This window comes from Piliocolobus tephrosceles, chromosome 8 (genome assembly GCF_002776525.5).
Source record: "Piliocolobus tephrosceles isolate RC106 chromosome 8, ASM277652v3, whole genome shotgun sequence".
Lineage (NCBI taxonomy): Eukaryota > Metazoa > Chordata > Mammalia > Primates > Cercopithecidae > Piliocolobus > Piliocolobus tephrosceles.
In genome coordinates this window covers 3,930,723-3,945,596 of record NC_045441.1, presented here as the reverse complement: position 1 = coordinate 3,945,596, position 14,874 = coordinate 3,930,723, and the positions used below count along the sequence as shown (strand labels likewise).

The following is a 14,874-nucleotide window of genomic DNA, read 5'->3' as shown; positions in this document are numbered from 1 at the left end:
CACATGCAGGGGCTGGGGGCCGCGTCCAGTGTGGTGGGGCTCTTGGTTCAGATGTCCTGAAGCTCCTCCCTCGGGGTGAGCAGCCCCCATCAGGAAACTTCTGGCCGGGAACCCAGAGGCTGTACGCTTGTCTCACTCTGGGACCTGGGGTCTCCCCGTGATGGCTGGGGCTCCCTCAGAGCGGGGGTCTTCTTCCCCCCTTGGATGGGGAGGGGGAAGGAGGCAGGATGATGGCAGGGCTGGGTGGGCTCACCGGGCTTCAGAGGGCAGTGGGACTTGGACAGCTCAGCCCAGGGCCAGCTCTCTCAGGGCAGGTCTCACGAACGCCCTGAGGCGGGCCCATCAATGGCCAAATTCCACCCCCTCCTGCCTGGACCCAGTCCCTTGTGAAATCTAAGCAAAGTCCTGGGGTGTCTGAGGTCAGAGTACATCGGGTAGCTGCTGCTGCCTAACAAGTGGGTGGGTGGCCCGTGGCTCTGGACTGCTAGGCCACGGATGATGAGGTGAGGCTTAGAAGAGTCTGAAGGATCCTAACTTTGATGACTTCAGGGTTTGAGGCTGCGCTCAGCTTTATCATCTGTGAAACCCGTGCAGCCAGCAGGGATACCAGCAGTTCTGAGGTCCCGGTGGGCAGGCCGGGTGGCCTGACCCAGGCGGGGCAGGGGGACGGCAGCTGGAGCGCGCGGTGGAGCCTGTCCCCTGGGAGCCACTGGAGGGTGCGTGGCGCACGGCACCCGGCCAGCGCGTGACTGTGACCGGAGCAGGAGCCGAGGAGCTGGACGGACAGCAGGTGGCGCCACCTGATCTGTGCAGGGACAGGCAGGGAGGGAAAGAGCCCAGCTGGAGGTGGCCAGCGCTCCAGGAAGAGGAGTGGGGAGCAGACAGCGCCGGCCCGGGCTGGAAGGTCAGCTTGAGGCTCTGGGATGTGAACACTGGGCACCGAGTCATCCAGAAATAAATGCCAGGCACGGTGGCTCACGCTGGAAGGAATCCCAGGGCGGTGGGAGGCCAAGGTGGGAGGATCGCTTGAGCCCGAGAGTTTGAGACCAGCCTGGGCAACATAGTGAGCCCCCACTTCTACAAGAAATACAGAAAATAGCCGGGTGTAGTGGTAGCAGCTGTGGTCCCAGCTACTCGGGAGGCTGAGGGAGAATCGCATGAGCCTGGGAGGTGGAGGTGGCAGCGAGCAGAGCTCATGCCACTGCATTCCAGCCTGTACGACAGAGTGGGACCCTGTCTCTAAAACGATGCCACGCTCTTGGGGGATTGGAGGGAGGAAAGTGCTCTGAGGGTGATTCAGCGGCCGAACCTGTCATTCTTGGTGGAGGTGAGCAGGCAGCGCTCAGTGTGAGCTGTTTGTCAGACATCAATCCTGCAACAAACTGCTCAGAGGCCACTTCCTCAGAGGCTGGGTGGGCTGGGGCAGGGGACAGTTTCCTCAGGTCTCACAGTGCTGTGAGGGGTCTCCAACCTGCTCTGACAGGTGTTCGCACCCCCAATGTCAGGGAGACCCCTTTGCCCCAGAAAGCCCGTCTACATAGATTGCTCACCCCCACGGGAAATGTGATTCTGACTTCCAGTGTTCCTTTTGATTACTTAAAACATTTTTTTTATTTTTATTTTGAGACGGAGCCTCATTCTGTCCACCCAGGCTGGAGTGCAGTGGTGCAATCTCTGCTCACTGCAAGCTCCGCCTCCCGGGTTCAAGCGATTCTCCTGCCTCAGCCTTGCGAGTAGCTGGGATTACAGGCGCCCACCACCATGCCCGGCTAATTTTTGTATTTTTAGTAGGGATGGGGTTTCACCATGTTGGCCAGGCTGGTCTCGAACTCCTGACCTCGTGATCTGCCCACCGTGGCCTCCCAAAGTGTTGGGATTACAGGTGTGAGCTACCGCACCCAGCCCTAAAAAAAAAAATTTATTTTAGATGTCGGGTCTTGCTCTGTGGTGTAATCAATGCTCACTGCAGCCTCAACCTCCTGGGCTCAAGCCATCCTCCCACCTCAGCCTCCCTAGTAGCTGTGACTACAGACACATGCCACCACCCCTGGATTTTTAATTTTTTGTGGGAGGGCGGTTTAGCCATGTTGCCCAGGCTGGTCTCAAACTCCTGAGCTCAAGCCATCCTCCCGCCTCCACCTCCCAAAGTGCTAAGATGACAGGCGTGAGCCGCCGCACCCAGCATGAGTTATCAGTGTGTGGTTTGGTGGTTCTGACACCTGCACACGCCTGTGTACTTACTGCAGGGGACATTTCTCCCTGAGCTCCGCCTGGACCTGCGTACTCACTGCAGGGGCATTTCTCCCTGAGCTCCGCCCGGATGCTTTGTCACAGCCCATCACTTATGGCCTTGGACATATGCGAAGGGAACAGCACGCATACCCGCACTGAAGTCTGGCCCCTCACTTGGCACAAATCTCAATCCGCTGCCTGGCTTGCTGCGGGTCAGCAGCTGCCCTCTCCACCGTGAGGAGCGCTTGCCCAGGGACAGACGTGAGGGACGGATGTGAGGGTCGTCTCCAGGCTAAGGTGGGGCTTCCTTAGCCGGAGGCTTCCTGGCTCAGGAGTCCCGCACAAGCGCTAGCTGAGACAGGGACTCACAGCCCGTTCTCCGGCACACACAGCCCCAGCACTGGTGGCCCCATGTGGTTGGTCCCTGGGGTTGGTGCCCTCACTGACCTGCACGGGGGTAGGGAGAACCCAGGGCATTGCGTGGTTCTCTGAGCTGCGTCCCAGGTGACATCTCCGCGTCACCCTTTGGCACCTTTCGCCAGGGAGCCCTGAGGAGCTTGGCACCTGACGACCCACAGAGGTGGGAACCCTTGACAAGACAGCACTCCCCAGCCGGTGTCTTAAGGGAGCTAAGATGGAAGTCACAGTAGACGTCTGTGGGTCACAGTGAGGTCAGTCACCGCTCTGAGGTACAGGCCCCAAGAAGCCCAAAGCCCTCCCCAGGATGACAGCCTGAGGCCTGAGCCTCACTGCTCTCACGGGGGTGAGGCCGTGCTCCCACCTCCCGGCTTGCGTGCAGCTCTGTGGGTCAGGGGCAACCAAGGCAGGCAGCCTGACCTCAGCCTCAGCAGCTCTGTTGGGGAGCGGGGCACCCAAGGGGGCACTCAGGGCCTGAGCCAGCATCCCAAGGCTGCCAGGTGGCGGCTGCAGCTACTTTTCTGCTCCACCGTCAGTTGGGGCAGCACTGAGACGGCAGCACAAACCCCCAACCTGAGTCAGGCAGCAGGGAGCTCTGGGGCAGCAGCACCTGGGCGTCCGCTCTGTGGACACCAAGGCCGGAGCCGCTGGACTCAGTCCCCCCGGGGCCCATCCTGGAACAGACTTGGCCTCGCAGGGGTGCACGGACCTCCTCGCCATGGCCACCCGGCCCTCCACGGCAGCTGCCCAGAGTCCCACGGTCACCATGGCCCTCTCGATGCCCCGCTGCACCTCACATCACTTGGGAGTGGGGACCACAGGCTGCTGGGAACAGGAAGTGTGTGGCTTGATTGTGTGTGGCCTAAGTGTGTTTCCTGGCAGGGTCAGTCACTGCCAGCGCTGGGAAACGGCCGGCCTGAATGCAAGTCGTCAGCCAGCACCCAAAGCCAGGAACGCCACACACAGACAGCCCCAAATGGCATCCTGGGATGGCCACCACTAAAGACGGGGTCTCAGCCTGGGGTGCGCTGGCATGGGGGACACACATTCTGCAGTCCACAGGCAGGGGACGCATTGTGTAGAGCAGGACCCACAGCCCCTGGTGGGTCGGGTTTTATTTCAAATGCAGCCACAGAGACGGTTTCTGCACAGGTACGTGATCTGACTCCACAAGCCCCCAGCAGGGGCTCCCCATGACCAGCCGTGAGGCTGTGTGGGGTCAAAGGAAAACAGGCAACAGCCAGGCCCCTGGATGGACGCGGGCAGGGGACCAGCAACGCGGCCCACGCAGGGGAATGGGGAATCAGGCGGAAGGTGCAGGTTTGCAGCTGGCAGGAGGAGCCAGCATGGCCCAATCTCTAAAATATTCCCGGTAGAAAAATAGACATTTCCCTCCCAGATTCCCAGGGCTCCAGGGCCCCTCCAAGGACAGGTGTCTGGGTGATTCCAGAGCGTCCACGCTCTGCGCTAAAGGCACTGAACCCGTCGTCACTGTCACAACTGTCTCCGGCCAAGGAGGGTCTGGAGGAGAGAAGGGGCCCTTGCGAGGCTCTGGTGCTGGTGATCCCGGCCCCCACCGCCAGAGGAGCTGCACCCTGTGTGGTCCGAGGCTGCCCTGCGCTGGGCCGTGGCCCCGTCCTGCGCTGAACCCGCTAAGAGAGCAGCTGCAGCACTTGCCGGATGCGCTGGACCCTCCCTGGCAGGAGGGGGTCGGGGTCCTCCTCGTCCAGCTCCCGCATCAGAGCTTCTGCCTTCTGCACCGTCAGCTCGCGGGCCCGGCCCTGCAGCCCCTCCAGGTAGGCCAGCATGGTGGAGAAGTGCTCATCGGGAACCTGGACAGGGAAGAGACGGAGTCGGTCAGGGGCGGGGCAGGGCGGGGCCCCTGAGCAGCAGGAGACAAGATGGTGCAGCCAAGGACACCCTGGCCTCAGGCTTCCGTCCTTCCACCGCAGCCCGAGGGTGCGGGCGGCCTGGCCACAGACCCTGCCCCAGACGCTGCAAGAAGAAATGCCTGTTAGAGGCAGACAGAACACTGAATCAACCTGTGGCTAAAACAGAAGCTGCGCGGGGAGAAGGGCATTTCAAAAACATTGTAAAAATCCTCAGAAAAATGAGAAAACACGACACAAATAAGACAGGGGTAGGCTGCGATAAAATGTGCACTCGGAACAAAAAGCCGCGTACGCTCCGGCACTTGGCGTGCTGCTCAGGGTGGCAGTGGCCAGGTGGCATCTCTTGGTGGCCTGACCCTTGTCTGCTGGTGGTGGGGGCACCTCTGCGCAGGCTCGCCGGCCACCTGCGAATCTGCTCTGCAGACGGGTTTCCTCGGGTCCCTGTGGCAGCAGCTCACAAAACCGGGCTCTCTTCATTATTGAGTTCGCAGAGTTCTCATTCATGTGGGACTTGCAAACGTCTCCCATTCTGGAGCAACCATTTCACTTTCTGGCTAGTTCTGTATGCAGTGCAAAGTCTTAGATGCATTTCTTTTCTTCTTTTTGTTTTTTGAGCTGGTCTTGCTCTGTTGCCCAGGCTGGAGTGCAGTGGCGCGATCTTCACCTCCCAGGTTCAAGCGATTGTCCTGCCTCAGCCTCCCAAGTAGCTGGGATGACAGGCAAGCATTACCACACCCAGATAATTTTTGTATTTTTAGTAGAGACGGGGTTTTGCCACGTTGGCCAGGCTGGTCTCGAACTAATGACCTCAAGTGATCTGCCAGTCTCAGACTCCCAAAGTGCTGGCATTACAGGCGTGAGCCACCGTGCCCCGCTACACAGTCTTAGATCCTGATGAGGATGCTTTCTCGACTTTTCCCTTTGTCACTTGTGCTTCTAGAGTCACATTTAAGAAACCGTTGCCTCACCCAAGGTCATGAAATGGACTCTTAGGTTTTCATGTAAGAGTTTTGGTTTTATCTCTTAAATTTAAATCTTTGATCCACTTTGAGTTAATTTTTGCATACGGTGTGAAGCTGGGGGCTGCATGCATTAAGTATTAGCGTATTTGTAAATATGTACGGCTACAATACATGTGGAATAAAAAGGGATAAGTAAAATGCATATTTGTGTGTTTGTAAATATGTTTATGAAAGTGTAAGATATTTGTGTGTGTGTGTGTGTGTGTACACACATATAAATGGCTTTGCCTAACCAAGGATTACTTTTCTGTATAAAAATTTTTGTATAAAGTTTACTTTTGGTAATAGTAACATATAAATAAAACCATATAAACTTCGGTTAAAAAAAACAAAGCCAAACGTGGACACCCAGTTGTTCCGGGCTCTGTGGAGAACTTTCCTCCACTTGGAACGGGCTTGGCCCGCGTGCTGGAACCAGCTGCCCCGGGCGTGAGGGTGTCCAGGCTCCCCAGGCTGTTCCACTCACTTCTGCTTCCAGCTTTGTGCCCACCCCAGTGTCATGATGACAGGAGCATGCAGTAGGGCTTACAATCGGGATGCACATGTCCTCTGACTTTGAGGAGAGAGAATGGCTTGAGCCCAGGAGGTTGAGGCTGCAGTGAACTGTGATCATGTCACTGCACTCCAGCCTGGGCGGGACCCTGTCTCAAAACTGCCCACAAAAAACCAACATCAACAAAATAATGAAAGCGGTCGCAGGCTATGCCTGGAATGTCCCAGGGCTGTGAGTGGGGCCAGTGGGCCTGCCCCGCTCTGAGAGTCTGCAAACACAGGCACAGCAAGAGAAAACCGCGCCCTGCCCTCAGCACACATGCAGAGCACGCAAAGCCTGGTCTCTGGTAACATGGGCGCAGGAGAGCTGGCAAGGCAAACCGTGGGCTCCGCCAGCCTCAAAGGACACGGGCAGCTCCAGCCCACCTCCCAGCAGCCAGGTTTAGTTCAGAATTCTGTCTCATTTCATTCTGTGAAACCCCATCTCACATCCTGCCCCTGAAAAGGACAGCTGTCCACACTTGCATGTGCAGACACGCGTCACACGCATGCACACACGTCACACGTACACAGGTCACGGACACACACATGCAGACACGTGTCATACACACATGTGCAGACATGTCACACATACACATGTACAGACACACACGTGCAGACTCACGTCATGCATACACACGCATGTGTAGACGCACGCCGTATAGACACACGTCACACGTACACACTCGTGTAGACACGTCACACACACATGTGCACAAGGGCAGGTGGTCTCCCTAAGGTCGTCTTGTGTTGGTTTCTGCCCTGAAGGCCGGCGGTGGGGCTCCTGGAGGAGGCGAGGCAGCTCATCTCTTAGAACAAGGGCACCAGGAGACCTTCCCTGCAGCGGGCCCTGAGGGCGGCCCTTTCAGACTGTCGCTTCCGCTGTCAGGGCCCCAGTGTGCACGGACCTCAGCCCCCGGGAGACACGCCCGCCCCGCCATGCACGGACCTCAGCTCCCGGGAGATGCGCCCGCCCCGCCCGTGCACGGACCTCAGCCCCCGGGAGAGACGCCCGCCCCGCCGTGCACACACCTTGTCTCTGTCATACATGTGGAGCAGGAGCCACGTCTGCCTTGTCTTCTGAAACCTCCAGTTCTCGTGTTTTTGGGCCCATCTAGAGAAAGGAAGACAAACATCTCAGGGCGCTGTGCAGAAGACTCCCGGGTGCCTGTCTGCCCTGACAGATCTGGGACCCCTCATCTTAGGAGATGGAGCCCCACCAGGCGCTAAACACCAAGGCCTCGGGTGAAGGGGGTTTTTGGAGCCCCTCCCCTGCCCAAGGAGACGAGCCACAACCCCAGGCCCTGCTGCTGCCTGCCCAGGAAGCTCGTGGACGCCGCTCTTACCGTGGCCACCCCAAGGCTCACGACTGCCCCCAAGTCCCCATGGGCTCCTCCGCCCCACGGGTCACACGGATTTTACAGGGAAGGGAGGATGAAACGAGTTTCTCTGGGAGGAAAGGGAGCAACTTAATTGACGATGTACTTTCCGTATGAAAACGGGAAGATGGTGAGGAACACTCCTGAGTCCAGGCTGCCAGAGGGGCGGCTCCCTGGGGCCACAACCGCCCCACCCCCACCTTGCTCCTGCACTGGGACCTGTGGACATCAGGCAGCTGCCCGATGGAGCGAAACCAGTGCTATGGTTAGGGCAGGGCCAGGCAGGGTTTACTCCAGAGACCTCCTCCCAGACACGTATTTCCAGGGTCAGGCAGGACAGCCGAACCCAGATGCCTCCATCAATGTGCAGGCCCAGGTCTGAAGACTGCGGGCTCAGCATAGACGAGGGCCCTGAACCTGTTGTGAGCACTGCCCAGCCTGCCTGTCCTCACTGCCATGTGGGTGGGTGGGGAGTCCTGTGGGTGGGTGGAGTCCTGTGGGTGTGAGGAGTCCTGTGGGTGGGGGGAGTCCTGTGGGTGGGGGATCCTGTGAGTGGGTGGAGTCCTGTGGGTGGGTGGAGTCCTGTGCATGAGAGGAGTCCTGTGGGTGGGTGGAGTCCTGTGGGTGGGTGGAGTCCTGTGGGTGGGGAGTCCTGTGGGTGGGTGGAGTCCTGTGGGTGGGGTGTCCTGTGGGTGAAGAACCAGCTGGGTACCTGCTAGGTGACACAGCAGCACCATGTGCAGTGACGCAGGGTTCCTGCGTGATGAGAGGAGCCTCCAGGGAAGTTTAATTTTAGTTCCTTTCCTTTTAGACAGCCCCATGTGGTCTGCTCCCCGGATGTCTGATCCGCCAGCACGGGCCCCTGTGAGGTGCACCCGGGCCAGCCAGGCCATGGCATCTGCCTGCTGGGGGCTGCTTCCCCGCTGCAGGGCAGGAGTTGGCGTCTCAGCTCTGCCACCTTCTAACTCCCCCACCTTGAGCTGCTGCTTCCACCAGCCCGTTTCCTCCTTGGGAACCTGGAGTGGTGACCCCACTTCACGGGTGTTACCGGAGCCCACGCACGGCGAGTTAATCACAGCTGCCCTGCACACTGCCCTCCCATGGGGCCCGAGGCCACAGCACTGCTGCCCATGGCCCTGAACCAAGGGCGCCTCTCTCTCACTGAGCCCAGGCAGGCTTCAAGCGGAGCCCGTCTCCCCCGTCACTGAAGATGAGCCGTCCCACTCTTGGCCTCGTCACTGGGGGAGCAGACACAGCGAGGGGCAGGAGACGGGCTCAGTGTCGCCTGTGGGTCCCACAATGCTGGGCGAGGCCTCCTGAGTGATGGCCGCCTCTGCCACTCACCCTGGGGACCGGTCCCTGTGCAGCTGCACAGTTCACGGGACACAATCCTCTTTCTCTCTGCCTAGGTGGGGCAGGAGACAGGAGGCCCCATCTTGGGAAAGGAAAAAGAACAGCCAGAGAGAAGTCCCTTGTCCCTGGCACAGCAGGGGCCACAGCCACTGCAGGGTCATCTGTCTACAGCAGCCCAGAGAAAAGGGCCTCCTCCCCTGTGGTACTCACCAGCTGGGTGGAGAACCAGAGTCCCTGCTAGCCCACTGGGCTTAAAAAACAAAAAGCGGGGGCAGCCAGGCGCAGTGGCTCACGCCTGTAAGCTGAGCACTTTGGGAGGCTGAGGCGGGTGGCTCATGAGGTCAGGAGACTGAGACCATCTTGGTTGATACGGTGAAACCTTGTCTCTACTAAAAATACAAAAAATTAGCCGGGTGTGGGTGGCGCACGCCTGTAATCCCAGCTACTCGGGAGGCTGAGGCAGGAGAATTGCTTGAACCTGGGAGGCGGAGGTTGCAGTGAGCTGAGATCGCACCACTGCACTCCAGCCTGGTGACAGAGTGAGACTCCGTCTCAAAACAAACAAAAAAAACCCCACAAAAAGTGGGGGCTTCTTGCTGAACCCCCTTCCAAAAGAAAACAGAGAGGTTCTCTGCTGAGACAGCATTTGAAGCCGGCCCACAGCCACAGCGTCCACATGCTTGTTACGGCAGCAGCAACTGCCGACCCGGGCGAGTTGACGACCCAAACCCCACAAAGGCCCGAGCGGGGCTGGTGCAGGCAGGGGCCGGGTCTCATGGGTTGGCCGCTCCTCTGGTACTGGAGCTGGGCTGTCCCTCGGCAGCAGGGCAGCGGGCCTGGGTAGGCAAGGACCCCAAGAAGTGTCTCCTAAGCCCCACTGATGGGATCGTTTGGCCTCTGCTCTGGCCTTTCATTCCAGGGTTCCAGGCCCAGAGGCCACAGGCTGCAAGGAGGCTAAAACGCCATGCTGTGCGGGCTCCACGCGGGGCCTGAGGAAGGTGGGCTTGGGCTGCCCCACGGCTGGAGTGACTTGCTCTCGCCCCTCCGCAGGTGAGTGGGGGACCCCGTTCCGGCCGGATCCGTGCGGCCCAGGTCCCAGCTCCTCTCTCTCCGGTGGGGGCACCACTTCCCGCCTCGAGCAGACCCAGGCAGGGGGTCGGCCCCTGAGAACAGCGAGCTCGAGCCTGCAGGGACCAGGGAGGCAGTGGTCACCTGGCCACCCGCCCCCAGTGTGAACACCCAGCAGAGGTGGCGGAGGCCCTGAGGGATATGCTGGTTTTCTTCTTTCAGTCATATGGAAAGTAAACCTTCAACTTTCCGTGTTAGGCGTATAAACTCTTCTTTCCCTTTAAGAAGGAGCAGGCTTCCCGCTGACAGCCGTGTAACTACCACAGTGGACCGGGCAGCCCAGAGGCCCACGGAAAGCAGCGGGACTGACTCCACACTCCCCAGCTTCCGCCCACGCAAGGCCAGAGCGACATGGCTCCGAGCTGGAAAATCGAGCTGGGCGACCAAGCCCGGGGCCCCTGCTGGGGAAATGAGGGGACAGTCACAGCCCAGGGAAATAGCACACAACGGCCACAATCCCCCACCCCAGCCCTGCTGCACAGCTCCCACCAGTCCCAGCTCCACACAAAGCCAGCAGTACCCCAGGAAGGCTGCAGAGGAGCTGAACCCTTGAGATGCCAAGAACAGCCCAGGGCGCGGTCACCAGTCACAGGCCAAGGTCACCGTGTGCGGACGCTGCCCAGCCTGCGACCTGGGTTCTAGGGACGAGACATGAAGACCCCATGGGCACTGGGTCCATGTGTCTAGGGGGACAGAGCCTTCGGGGGATCTGGAGGGGAGACCCCCAGGGCATCCTGGAATGGGTGGGGCGCCCCCGGAGAGATGAAAGGAGACTCTCCACCACGAGGGCTCACCAGAACCATTCGGGGTCTCCTCCGCACAGAGCCCACCCGGCCGCAGATGGCTTTGCCTCCAGGAGGAACCCCTAGTGGAAAGCCCGTAAGACGGCCATGGGCCACGGCGGCCAGCACGTCCTTCCTGAGTCCCAGCCCAGGGCCTCTGCAGGGGGAGGACAACTCAGGGGCACCGACCTTCACCTCTGCCCCTGTGCTGGGGGCTCTGCGGTGGGCCAGCCGTGGCGTGGCCGATGGTCCCCAGCAGCCCCCAGGCTAAGGGCATTCCCCTGTGGGAATCTTGGCTTCCTCTCTTTGGAAAACCCTGAGTTGCCAGGGATACCGTGGGCCCCACACATCCACGTGGGCTCTGATCTGGCGGCAGATGCAGCTGGGCTTGCGGGCGCCCTTGGAGACCCCCAGGAAAGAGGACAAGCTCCCGCCTGGGTGCCCGTGTCTGTGGCTGGCCCCCTGGTGTGTGGATCCCAGGCCCGGGAGGAAGCGCGCGTGGGAAGGGGCTGCTTTGTTTCTCAGGAGTAAGGGTCCCCCCTCCTCCCACATCCAGGACACAGCGCCTCCGCACAGGACTTGCTGCTTCGGGGTTGCGAGTAGCACGAGGGGGCCACGGGAAGGTCCCAGAGGGTGAGAGGAGGGTGAGGCCGAGGATGGGAGCAGGGCGGGCTCCCAGGCACCCAGGACGTTCCTGTGGGGAGCTGAGAGGGTGTGCGATCACGGAAGGGGAGCCAGGGCACCTCCAGGGTGAAGACCAGGGAGTGGCAGTCACGCTGTGGAGCGGCTGGTCCCCCCTCCTGCCCACGTCCCCAACGTCCCCCTCGTGCTAACAGAGTCCACACTGAGAGCAGCCGAAGGCGCCGGCAGACGTGGGGAGGAAGGAGGATAAACCCCACCCATGCCTGCTCCCCACTCGCCCCAGGCATCAGGGCAGGTCCAGAACAGCCACGCCCAGAGGCACCTGCTGGTGAAGACAGGAAGGGCGCAGGCAGCACAGCTGTAGGCCCCAGTCGCCCTCTGCCTCCCACAGGGAGCCCACAGTCCGTTCCTGCGGCTGGCGCCTTCCAGGCCTGTGTCCAGCCACTCCTCTGTACAGCCCCCACCCTGCCCACACCCGAGCTCAAGGTGCTGCACCAATGGCCTCCAAAGCCCCCTCTGTCTACAGCAACTGACCCTGAGGTGGCCTGTGGCCCTGCCTGCCAAGAAGCAGGAGTGGGTGCAGGAGGCAGTGGCCTCACACCACAGCCAGCACGGTCCCCTGGGCCAGGCACGTTTTCGGATTCTCCGAGCAGGAAAGAGCTCTTGGGGTAGCCCTAGGCACCTGGCCTCAGCCCCATGTTCCCCAGGGAGGAGGAAGCTAAGGCTCCAGAGAACTGACTGGTGCAGAGACCCATGATGACTCAACTGGTTCCAGCCGGATCCAACCAACGCTATGCCTGAACTCCTTCTGCAACCCCCTAAGGCAGCCTAAGCTCTGAGAAGCAGGAGACTTGCCCCCCTTCCTGAGCCCAGTGCTGAGCCTGGTGCAGGGTGGCCAAGAGACCCTCTCCTGCAGGTGGAAGGCCCTCCTGGGGATGCACACACAACACACACGTCCACACACACACAAACACACATGCACACATGGTTAAACAACACACGTACACACATGCGCACAAACGCACATACACACATGCACACATGTACATATGCACACATGTATACATAACACGTACATACACACACGTATACACATGCTCACACGTATGCACAGCACACAAACACATGCACACATACACATGTAAGCACATGCACACACACGTATACACAATACATACACACATGAACACATACACACATGCACATGCATACATATACACAAGTACGCACATGTACACACATGCGCACACATGTATACATAACACGTGCACACATGCACACACGTACACATGCACACACATGCAATCACAATACGTATACATGTGCACACACGTATACACATGCGCACACATACACGTATATACAAAATACGTATACACATGCACACACACGTACACACAGTATACACAACACACGTGTGTGCATGCAGTGTGCACATCCATGCAAGCCCCGCTGTTCATTCTGCCGACTGCACAGCCACACCGGGCGTCGGCTCTCTGAGGGGCTCCCACACAGGTGCGGCTGGAGTCTGTCCTCCTGGGCAGAGCCAGCACCACCCACAGGACCCCCTGCCCCTCAGGGTGATCCCATCACAGGGACCGGACCCAGTTCTTGTCTCCGAGGAAGCCAGCCACACAGACGCTGTGACACCCCTTACTATAGGCGCAGTCAGCACTCAGGGAGACCGATGGAGCGGACAGAAACGGGCAGCAGCCTGTGCTGGTGAGCACCAGGGAGGTGACCACGGCCCGCAAGGCTGTGGAGCCCATGCCGAAGCCTCTGACCCCTGCAATCCTGCATCGTCCACCCAGCAATGCCGCAGGCAGCCAGGGAGATGGCGCCCTGCGCCTGGCACCTCACGATCCCCGTCTCCCTGCTCTCGGGTGGCAATGGCGCCTCCCGTCACTGTGAATGAGGGCTGAAGGCCACCCCGAGTTCCCTCCTTCTCACCCCCACGTCCAAGGAGCACCCAGGCCCATCGATTCGTCCTGCGGTGAGCACGGCTGGGATGAGGTTCGCCATCGGACCCATTTCTAAGAGCACAGTTCCAGGCAACCCCTGCACAGGTGGCAGCTCCGCTGCCGCCCCTGAAAGTTCCTGAAGGCTCTGAGCCATTCAGACAGAAAGGTCAGTGGCGGCAGCACAGGTCTGGCATGAATGCTAATGCCCCACTACTCTAGAACCTTCCACACAGTGTATGCGGGTGAAGGCTGCGACCCCCTCGGGCAAGGGTAGAGACGCATGCCTGGGACAGAACTATGTGGGGCAGGGCCGCTTACGCGCAGAGGTAGTCCAGGGCCAGCTCGGCTCCCGAGCGCCTGGCCGGCGGGTGCTGGGCTGCAAGGCCTGCCTCCCGCAGACGCTGCCTCTCCTCTTTCTTCCGTTCCTTTTTCAGCTTCCTTTCCAGGACCCTCTGCTCTTCTGGGGACAGCTCCAGCTCTGCATCCGGCACAGGCCTGAGCACAGCTCCTCCCTGAAAGTCAAGGAATACATTAGGCTTTGGAGATGGAGGGTATCCAGACAGGTGTGCTGCCTGGGGCTTCCCGAGCCTACCCTCGCCTTGGTAGTGGCCAAAAGCTCTGTCCCCAAGCACCGGGCCCGGCCCAGGCCGACACCATCCTGTTGAGCCTGTGCTACAACAAAGAGACAGATGGTCACGTGAGGATGGCCAGTCCCTTGGGCACGCGCCAGGTGCCGGGGCTAGCTGCCCAGAGGTCCCTTCTCCACCCCCATCCACCTACCACGGACTCCTGCCTCCAGAGGCTCTGTGAGGCCCTGCCCTACCCCGCAGGGCGTGGGAAGATCTGGGCCGGTCCCCAGGGAGGGGACCTATGCCTGTTATCACACAAGCCAGGTGCTGGCCTGGGACAGGACCCAAATCCCGAGGTCGGTGCTTGGGGCCTGCTGCTTTCGGGCAGGTCACTGGCCACCTGGCTCTGCCTGGGCTGCAGGCTGGGGACAGGGAGGGCGACCAGGACTCCAGAGGGAGAGAGAAGGCCCGCTGTGACAATGTGTCTCCAGCCACATCTTGCCAGGAAAGCACAGGCCCTCCGTCTTGCCCACCTTCCCCTAATTAACAAAATAAGTGGATGGCGCAAAGCGTCAGAGCCGGGGCAGCTGGGCCACAGCGTGACCATGAGGTGACCCCAGCCGCTGTCCACATGCTTCATCTTTCCTGGAAAAAATCAGAACATCAGTGTAGACTCTGGGCAAGGCCAGGAGCCCAGGGAAATGGTTCGGGGCGTGGGAATCAGAACCAGACACCGCCCACCGGGAGCCAGGGCTTCCAGGAAGGGAGGCCGGGCACGCACAGCCCACACCTGCGCATCCCACCCCAGGGAGAGCAAAGTAAAGTGAGGCAAGGGCCCCCCCCCCGACAGATACATATGCAACCCACCCCCCAACACACACACACATTCACAGACTCACCCCCACAGCCAAACACAGCCCCCATCCCTCACCCATGTTACCACATGGACTCACACACACCCACAAA

The 14,874-nt window shown here is 60.1% G+C and overlaps 1 protein-coding gene across 2 annotated transcripts in view; it reads right to left on the bottom strand.

Annotated features, from left to right (window-relative positions):
- Positions 1-3,728: 3,728 nt before the first annotated feature.
- The window catches only part of C8H7orf50 (chromosome 8 C7orf50 homolog), a 121,493-nt gene continuing 110,347 nt past the window's right edge, over positions 3,729-14,874 (bottom strand). For both annotated transcript variants that reach the window (XM_023188493.1, XM_023188494.1), the window contains exons 3-5: positions 13,658-13,851; positions 7,127-7,208; positions 3,729-4,481 (exon numbers count right to left, since the gene is read on the bottom strand). In XM_023188493.1, the coding sequence (XP_023044261.1) occupies positions 4,302-4,481; positions 7,127-7,208; positions 13,658-13,851 (456 nt within the window). In that variant the 3' untranslated portion in view covers positions 3,729-4,301. The remainder of the gene's footprint in view (positions 4,482-7,126; positions 7,209-13,657; positions 13,852-14,874) is intronic.